We start from the raw sequence: 9,108 nt of genomic DNA on the forward strand, positions 1-9,108 counted from the left end.
GAGCAGAGATCACACCACTGCACTCCGGCCTGGGCAACAGAGCGAGACTCTGTCTCAAAAAAAAAAAAAAAAAGATAAGTAGGGAATAGGAGATTGGGTGGTTTAGGCAGGAGGAACAATATGAGGCTTGCCGGCTTGAGAGAATATGATATTCAGTATTTCTATTTGAATACAGAATAGGGTTCCAGAAGGGGAATGTACCTCGAGAAGTAATTAGGATCCAGGTCTGAGCGGTCTCATATGCCAGGCTATTTTGACTCTACCTTGTATGCTCATATAATCTGGGTATACATCAAAATCAGTGCTTATTTTTTTGAGACAGAGTTTGGTTCTTGTTGCCCAGGCTGGAGTGCAATGGTGCAGTCTCAGCTCACTGCAACCTCCGCCTCCTGGGTTCAAGCGATTACCCTGCCTCAGCCTCCCAAGTGGCTGGGATTATAGCCATGAGCCACCATGCCCGGCTAATTTTTTTGGTATTTTTAGTAGAGACAGGGTTTCACCATGTTGGCCAGGCTGGTCTTGAACTCCCGACCTCAGGTGATCCACCTCGGCCTCCCAAAGTGCTGGGATTACAGGAGTGAGCCACTGCGCCCGGCCTCAGTGCTTGCTTTTTAAAAAAAAAAAATGCTGATGACCAGGCACCCCCTCCCCTGAGAATCCTGATTTTAAAAAAGAAACTTTCCAGTAGCAGTGTGAAAAATGACCCAGGGGGAAGGTGACTAGGAGACTAGCAAGGTGGCTCTCATGGTAGTTTAGGTGAGAGAAGATGGAGCCTGAACCAAAGAGGTGGAGGCAAGCATCTGGAAGATATTCAGGAAATAAGTGGAGAGGGCTTGGTGACACTGATATCTGATCGGGAAGATAGAGAGAAAGAGGCCCAAGTTTCTGGCTTTAGAGACCAGGTGGTTGTCAGTTAGAGATTATTTCTAAGCCACTCTCAGTTCTTGTTCTTTTTTCTTTTTCTTTTCTTTTTTTTTTTTTTTGAGATGGAGTCCCGCTCTGTTGCCCAGGCTGGAGTGCAATGGCCTGATCTCGGTTCACTGCAACCTCCGCTTCCCAGGTTCAAGCTATTCTCCTGCCTCAGCCTCACAAGTGGCTGGGATTACAGGCGCCCGCCACCACGCCCAGCTAATTTTTTTGTATTTTTAGTAGAGACAGGGTTTCGCCATGTTAGGCTGGTCTCGAACTCCCGACCTCGGGTGATCTGCCCGCCTCGGCCTCCCAAAGTGCTGGTATTACAGGCGTGAGCCCACCGCGCCCGACCTCAGTTCTTTTTCTAATTGGAAAATTCACTGACTGTCTAACAAAACTCCACCATCTGCTTCTTTGAACCTCACCTATGTCTGCAGGGAAAGAACTGGGTCAGAAAGGGCAGTAATTGTAGAAGCAGGTAAATTAAGGGCTTTTCCGGCCAGAAGTCACTTGTGATTTTTCCACTGTGCTTCTTCCCCTGGGGAGAGAGAACCTTAAGTCCACTTCCTTACACGTTGCTCCCAGGTGGCAAAACAGAAGTCACTGCTCAAAGGTCCGATTTTCAAGGGGAACTCCCTAGACAGCAGATCCCCTTTAAAACAGCTGAGACAAACACAAGCGTAAACTTTTTCAAAATAATCTGCCATACAAAGTGAAGAGAAGCCCAAAGACATACACAGTGATAAATAAGAACAAAAACATAGACTAACGGACCTCGAGATACTTTACCGTCAATTAACAATAACCATGTTAGGCTGCCCAACTCACAGAGTCAAAGGACAGACCTCTCTCCTTGCGCGCCTCTGCGCCAGACCGGGTTTCGGCTTGCTTATCGTGGGGCTCTGAACGGTCACTGTGCGGCCAGGGAAGTCTCCAGCACAGCCTCGGGAAGACATTCCTATTACATATTTATCACTTTGGCGCTGGCCATTCGTGACAGGTGGGAGACGAGTGAGGTGAGATTCAGACGTTGGGACCCTTGCATGGGACAGATGCCCAAAGCTTCGCCCCTTCCCCGGTTTGGGGGCCACGAACCGCCTCTCAGGGCTCAGCCTCAGCAGCAGGTGGTTCAGCCGGCAAGTGCTTCGAACCTAGACGCCGCCTGCGCTCCATCTCCCCGGCCCTCGCTAGTCCCGTCCCGTGGGGACAGCTCTTGGGCCTCGGCCAGCGCGAGCCTCCTGGCCAAGAGCTCTCAAACCCCAAATCTTTCCAGGAGCAAGCGAGCGGCCTAGCAGCCACTCCTCTCCCGAAGGGGTGTCAGGGTCCTCGCTGCCAGGCCTCAGCCCCCTCCCCGGGAAGCCGTCGCGAAGGGGTCCCCAGGGGCCGCATCAGCGAAGGCCCTCTGCGTTCCAGGCAAGGAGCTTTCCGCCAGGCTGAGGTCGCCGCCGGTGAGGGCGGAAGTGGTAAGACTGACGTGTCCTGGGCCGCGCTGCCGATCGCCGGGAGGACCCCCGCCTCGCCGAAGACGGGCGGGGCAAGCCGAGCCTCACGGGGTCCCCGGAGCTGGGCCGGGCCTCCAGATGGAGAAGGCGCAACGGGGAGTTCTTGAGTAAGCCAGCGCGGTGTAGCCGCAGCCGCCGCTGTCAGGCGCAGCAACGGGCAACCCCGTAGAAGTCGGTCGGCAGGTCCTCTCCAACCCGCCGCTACCGCGCCGCTGTGGGAGAGACCCCAGCAGGAGCCCAAGGGCAGCTACGGGGGCGCGAAGGCCGCTGGCGCCGCCTCGGCCAGCCCTTCCCGCGCGGTGAGGACCCCGGGGCTGTGGCGGGAAGGGACCCGAGGTGCGAGACCGAGCGGCGTTGCCATGGAAACGGGCCAGGGCGCGTAGTAGAGGCCCCGGGCCAGACGGGCTGCGGGTGGGGTGAACCCCAGGTTGGGAGGATGAGAGAGCAGAGGTGGAGCGGGGTCTTTGGGATAGAGAGACGTGGGGTAGGGTGGGGCGGGGAGGGGACCAATGGGAGCAAGTGGAGCCAGGGGACCTCAGTTCGAGGCACCTGACCTGGGATTTCTGTAACCTCCCTGGTTTCTATAACCTCAGGATTCCCCCAAACAGGTTCCACTGCCTTAAGGATGACAGTCGTAGGGAACCCTCGAAGTTGGAGCTGCCAGTGGTTGCCAATCCTGATACTGTTGCTGGGCACAGGCCATGGGCCAGGGGTGGAAGGCGTGACACACTACAAGGCCGGCGACCCTGTTATTCTATATGTCAACAAAGTGGGACCCTACCATAACCCTCAGGAAACTTACCACTACTATCAGCTTCCAGTCTGCTGCCCTGAGAAGATACGTCACAAAAGCCTTAGCCTGGGTGAAGTGCTGGATGGGGACCGAATGGCTGAGTCTTTGTATGAGATCCGCTTTCGGGAAAACGTGGAGAAGAGAATTCTGTGCCACATGCAGCTCAGTTCTGCACAGGTCAGCCTCTCCACACTGGCTATCACGTAGCCCTCCTTCCCAGAGACTAACAGTGCCTTACATTTATGGTTCAGGGTACCTTTATGGAAATTGTCTGATTTGATTCTAACTACAATACAACCCAGTGTGGCAGGCAGGGCAGGTGATGCTATTCTAATTCAGTTGACTAAGATACATACTTGCTCAGAAGTTACTTTTTTTAAGATTACATGGACAGTGATTTGCAGAACTGATATCAGAGCCCAGGGTTTCTTACTGCAAGCTTCTCTGTTGGTCATGAGGTCCCAACTATCAGTCCCACATAGTTCTGTTTCCTTCCATGCCTACCTCTTGGCTGTTTCTTAGCTGTTTCCTGTAGTCTCTACCTAAACTTCCCTGTCATGCTTTTTCTTTAGTGAATCGTGGTACTTCTCCTTAGTCCACTCCAGACCTCCTTATACCTCACCGCTCTCCTTTTTCTAGGCCTTAACCCTGTCAAGCCATACTTGCTCTTTTTTGGAGAATCTCAACATACTAGAGTCTAACCCAGTGACTGTCAACAGGGAACAGTTTTGTCCCCCAAGGGACATTTAGCAATGTCTGGAGACATTTTTTGTTGTTACAGCTGGGGGGGTACTACCAGCATAGAATGGGAAGAGGCCAGGAAAGCTACATCCTACAGTGCACGGGATAACCCCACTATGACAAAGAATTATCCAACCCAGGCTGGGTGTGGTGGCTCACTCCTGTAATCCCAGCACTTTTTTTTTTTTTTTTGAGACGGAGTCTTGCTCTGTCGCCCAGGCTGGAGTGCAGTGGCGCAATCTCGGCTCACTGCAAGCTCTGCCTCCCGGGTTCACGCCATTCTCCTGCCTCAGCCTCCCGAGTAGCTGGGACTACAGGCGCCCGCCACCACGCCCAGCTAATTTTTTGTATTTTTAGTAGAGACGGGGTTTCACTGTGTTAGCCAGGATGGTCTCGATCTCCTGACCTCGTGATCTGCCCGCCTCGGCCTCCCAAAGTGTTGGGATTACAGGCATGAGCCACCGCACCCAACCAATCCCAGCACTTTGGGAGGCCGAGGCAGGCAGATCATGAGGTCAGGAATTTGAGACTAGCCTGGCCAACACGGTGAAACCCTGTCTCTACTAAAAATACAAAAATTAGCTGGGTGTGGTGGTGGGTGCCTGTAATCCCAGCTACTCAGGAGGCTGAGGCAGGAGAATTGCTTGAACCCAGGAGGCAGAGGTTGCAGTAAGCCGAGATTGTACCACTGCACTCCAGCCTGGGTGACATAGCAAGACTCCATCTCGAAAAAAAAGAATTATCCACCCCAAAATATCAGTAGTGCTGAAGGTGAGAAACTTTGCTGTAACTCTGCGCCTGGGAAGATCTTGTGTGACCAACTGCTGACTTGCTCTTTATAGGTGGAGCAGCTGCGCCAGGCCATTGAAGAACTGTACTACTTTGAATTTGTGGTAGATGACTTGCCAGTCCGGGGCTTTGTGGGCTACATGGAGGAGAGTGGCTTCCTACCACACAGCCACAAGATAGGACTCTGGACCCATTTGGACTTCCACCTAGAATTCCATGGAGACCGAATTATATTTGCCAATGTTTCAGTGCGGGACGTCAAGCCCCACAGCTTGGATGGGTTACGACCTGACGAGTTCCTAGGCCTTACCCACACTTACAGCGTGCGCTGGTCTGAGACTTCAGTGGAGCGTCGGAGTGACAGGCGCCGTGGTGACGATGGTGGTTTCTTTCCTCGAACACTGGAAATCCATTGGTTGTCCATCATCAACTCCATGGTGCTTGTGTTTTTACTGGTGGGTTTTGTGGCTGTCATTCTAATGCGTGTGCTTCGGAATGACCTGGCTCGGTACAACTTAGATGAGGAGACCACCTCTGCAGGTTCTGGTGATGACTTTGACCAGGGTGACAATGGCTGGAAAATTATCCATACAGATGTCTTCCGCTTCCCCCCATACCGTGGTCTGCTCTGTGCTGTGCTTGGCGTGGGTGCCCAGTTCCTGGCCCTTGGCACTGGTGAGGTGATAAAAATGAATTGGGGATTTATCTCATGGGGTAGAACTAGGTAGGGAGTTTGTTCAGAAAAGGTCTGTGGATCTTCTCTTCTATCCAGAGGGGCAGACCTAAGGGATAGGGTGGCTCTAGCAAGAATGCACGTATTCTATTGTAGATTTTCTGGATAGCAAAACTGGGGGAGATTGTTTTGCTGGAGGCCCTGGGTCTGGGAGAAGGGGGGCTGATTCCTCTGAAATTGCTAGAAGAGACACAGGTGAGGCCTAACTTGGGCTTTCCACTACCGTCCTGCAGGCATTATTGTCATGGCACTGCTGGGCATGTTCAATGTGCACCGTCATGGGGCCATTAACTCAGCAGCCATCTTGTTGTATGCCCTGACCTGCTGCATCTCTGGCTACGTGTCCAGCCACTTCTACCGGCAGATTGGAGGCGAGCGTTGGGTGTGGAACATCATTCTCACCACCAGTCTCTTCTCTGGTGAGGACCTTCCTTTTCCTGGTGGGCCCTTCTGGACTTAGGAATGAAGAACACATTGTGGCTGCGCACAGTGGCTCACACCTGTAATCCTAGCACTGTGGGAGACCGAGGCCGGAGGATCACTTGAGCCCAAAAGTTTGAGACAAGCCTAGACAACATAGTGAGACCCTCTCTCTATAACAAAAAATTAGCCGGGCATGGTGGTTCACATCTGTAATCTCAGCTACTTGGGAGGCTGACGCAGGAGGATTGCTTGAGCCTAGGGAGCCAGGGAGGTTGAGGCTACAGTGAGCCATGATTGCACCACTGCACTCTAGCTGGGCTGACAGAGTGAGACTGTCTCAAAAAAAAAAAGAACACATCATAGAACTTGGGATAGAGTCAGGATGAGGCTTGAAAGGAAGAAATATTGTAAAAGAAAGAAGAAAACCAAAAAAAAACAAGAATGCATTTCTTTTGAATAGTTTAAAATTACTAAGCCCTCAAAATGTCCTAGGCAGTGTGGTAAGCACTCAGCAATAACTGTGTGAAGTAGGTAATATTTCCATTCCACAGATGAGGAAACTGAACCAAAGGCTGCTTAAGTAACTTGTCTGAGATTACACTCCTAAAAAGTAGTGAACTAGGTTTCAGCAGTCTGACTTGTATTCTCACCCATTACACTAAAATAACACCCTTGAATTTTTGTTTTGAAGGTGGGCCCACTCTAGGCTTTCAAACCAGATTGCCCTTTCAAAGGCAGTAGTAGTCTCTGTTCTGAACCCTTCTTGTTCCCAATTCTGTGTGTCTGATTTTTATCCCATCACATTTATATTTGAACCAAGGCTTTCTGAAAACAGGGCCTTAATCCAAAGGAATGTCTCATGCTAGGACTTACCAACTCCAAGGCAAGACAGGCCCCTGGAGGCAGATGGATTTGTGCTACTCTCAGATTATGTAGTAGCTACCTGGATCCTTAATGACACCGGGTTGGGGGATGGTGTTGGTAAGATAAAGAGCAAAGAGGCCAGGTGTGGTGGCTCACGCCTGTAATCCCAGCACTTTGGGAGGCCGAGGCAGGCAGATCACGAGGTCAGGAGATCGAGACCATCCTGGCTAACACAGTGAAACCCCATCTCTACTAAAAATACAAAAAATTAGCCGGGCGTGGTGGCGGGCACCTGTAGTCCTAGCTACTCGGGAGGCTGAGGCAGGAGAATGGCGTGAACCTGGGAGGCGGAGCTTGCAGTGAGCAGAGATCGCGCGCCACTGCACTCCAGCCTGGGCAACAGAGCAAGACTCTGTCTCAAAAAAAAAAAAAAAAAAAAACAAAAAACAGAGCAAAGAATAATGGGACCTGAAAGGGTGGAGGTGAAGGCAGTCGACTCTGCAGGGACATCCAGGAGCATGAGTCTGCCGTTAGAGTGGCAGGCTGCTTCACCCCCCTCCCCTTTTGGTCCTGGATGTAAGTGGGTGCCCTTAGAGATGTAGCTCCTAGTGTTGACCCTCCCTCCGGGGGCCCATCCCTGCAGTGCCTTTCTTCCTGACGTGGAGTGTGGTGAACTCAGTGCATTGGGCCAATGGTTCGACACAGGCTCTGCCAGCCACAACCATCCTGCTGCTTCTGACGGTTTGGCTGCTGGTGGGCTTTCCCCTCACTGTCATTGGAGGCATCTTTGGGAAGAACAACGCCAGCCCCTTTGATGCACCCTGTCGCACCAAGAACATCGCCCGGGAGATTCCACCCCAGCCCTGGTACAAGTCTACTGTCATCCACATGACTGTTGGAGGCTTCCTGCCTTTCAGGTATCCTCCCTTTATTCCATGGCTATCACTGTCAGGTTCTGACCTCAACTTTTCCCGTCCCTACTCATCCAGTACCCTAACCCAACCCATTGATCCCTGGTTCAGTGGTACCATTCAGAGATCATTAAATGGTTCCTCCTATCCCCAAGCAGGACTGAGCTTGAATGATATGAGAGTGTCTCACTTATAAAGCTCTCCAGAGACATTTCCCCCTTCACCTTCCTGGTTTCTGACTTTAATGCCTATGGACATCATGTGGGGTTTAAAGCCCATTTGATGACCCATTTACTTTGTTGAATACCTCTTTGTGCCAGGCAAAGAATGAAGTGGAAAGTAAAATGGACAAGATCCCTGCCCTCAATCTATTAGGGAAGATATTCTTGAAGTGAGAGCAGCTAATCATAGGCAAAAAATCCCCATGAAGCCAGGAGATCTGGGGCAGAGAGTGGAGTGAACTCACTTTTCACAATGACCCAGCAACATGGGAGAGGGTGGGGGCTGGATTTCAGCCCAGCCACTGTGCTGATGGTGCACAGCCCTTTAATGCTGTGTATCATCTCTTTTCTTCACAGTGCCATCTCTGTGGAGCTGTACTACATCTTTGCCACAGTATGGGGTCGGGAGCAGTACACTTTGTACGGCATCCTCTTCTTTGTCTTCGCCATCCTGCTGAGTGTGGGGGCTTGCATCTCCATTGCACTCACCTACTTCCAGTTGTCTGGGGAGGATTACCGCTGGTGGTGGCGATCTGTGCTGAGTGTTGGCTCCACCGGCCTCTTCATCTTCCTCTACTCAGTTTTCTATTATGCCCGGCGCTCCAACATGTCTGGGGCAGTACAGACAGTAGAGTTCTTCGGCTACTCCTTACTCACTGGTTATGTCTTCTTCCTCATGCTGGGCACCATCTCCTTTTTTTCTTCCCTAAAGTTCATCCGGTATATCTATGTTAACCTCAAGATGGACTGAGTTCTGTATGGCAGAACTATTGCCGTTCTCTCCCTTTCTTCATGCCCCGTTGAACTCTCCTACCAGCTTCTCTTCTGATTGACTGAATTGTGTGATGGCATTGTTGCCTTCCCTTTTGCCCTTTGGGCATTCCTTCCCCAGAGAGGGCCTGGAAATTATAAATCTCTATTACATAAGGATTATATATTTGAACTTTTTAAGTTGCCTTTAGTTTTGGTCCTGATTTTTCTTTTTACAATTACCAAAATAAAATTTATTAAGAAAAAGGCTCATGTAGTTGGAGGTTTTGGTCTGGATATAGGAACTCGAGCCCTGCTGTTAAGGGCACGGTCCTTAATAAAGCCGAGCTGGCCACTGAATGCCCGAAGCTCGAGTTCTCCAACCCAGCTTGGGAACTCCCGGCGTGGGGAACCTACATTGCCAGAGTCGGGTTTCCGCGATTCAGCCGGTGCTCAGCCTAACGGAAGT

The 9,108-nt window shown here is 51.3% G+C and overlaps 1 protein-coding gene across 8 annotated transcripts; it reads left to right on the top strand.

Annotated features, from left to right (window-relative positions):
- The first annotated feature begins 1,734 nt into the window (after window positions 1–1,734).
- On the top strand, window positions 1,735–8,906 carry TM9SF1 (transmembrane 9 superfamily member 1). Of its 8 annotated transcripts, none has more exons than XM_055362302.2 (7): window positions 1,735–1,928; window positions 2,326–2,713; window positions 3,023–3,384; window positions 4,791–5,412; window positions 5,704–5,889; window positions 7,401–7,674; window positions 8,247–8,906. In XM_055362302.2, the coding sequence occupies exons 3-7, from the start codon at window positions 3,040–3,042 to the stop codon at window positions 8,638–8,640; spliced, it is 1,821 nt and encodes a 606-aa protein (XP_055218277.1). In that variant the 5' UTR covers window positions 1,735–1,928; window positions 2,326–2,713; window positions 3,023–3,039; the 3' UTR covers window positions 8,641–8,906. The 8 variants fall into 8 exon arrangements, with proteins under 8 accessions (XP_055218277.1, XP_055218278.1, XP_055218279.1 ...); XM_055362303.2 differs by having other exon boundaries at window positions 1,746–1,928; window positions 2,326–2,521; XM_055362304.2 differs by having other exon boundaries at window positions 1,746–2,750; window positions 3,008–3,384.
- The last annotated feature ends 202 nt before the right edge of the window (window positions 8,907–9,108 follow it).

Source organism: Gorilla gorilla, chromosome 15, assembly GCF_029281585.2.
Source record: "Gorilla gorilla gorilla isolate KB3781 chromosome 15, NHGRI_mGorGor1-v2.1_pri, whole genome shotgun sequence".
Taxonomy (NCBI): domain Eukaryota; kingdom Metazoa; phylum Chordata; class Mammalia; order Primates; family Hominidae; genus Gorilla; species Gorilla gorilla.

Coding starts and splice junctions, on each gene's coding strand:
- TM9SF1 (XM_055362302.2), top strand. CDS start 3,040: ATGACAGTCGTAGGGAACCCTCGAAGTTGGAGCTGCCAGTGGTTGCCA. Junction 3,385..4,790: donor TGCAGCTCAGTTCTGCACAG/GTCAGCCTCTCC, acceptor TGCTCTTTATAG/GTGGAGCAGCTGCGCCAGGC. Junction 5,890..7,400: donor CACCACCAGTCTCTTCTCTG/GTGAGGACCTTC, acceptor CCATCCCTGCAG/TGCCTTTCTTCCTGACGTGG.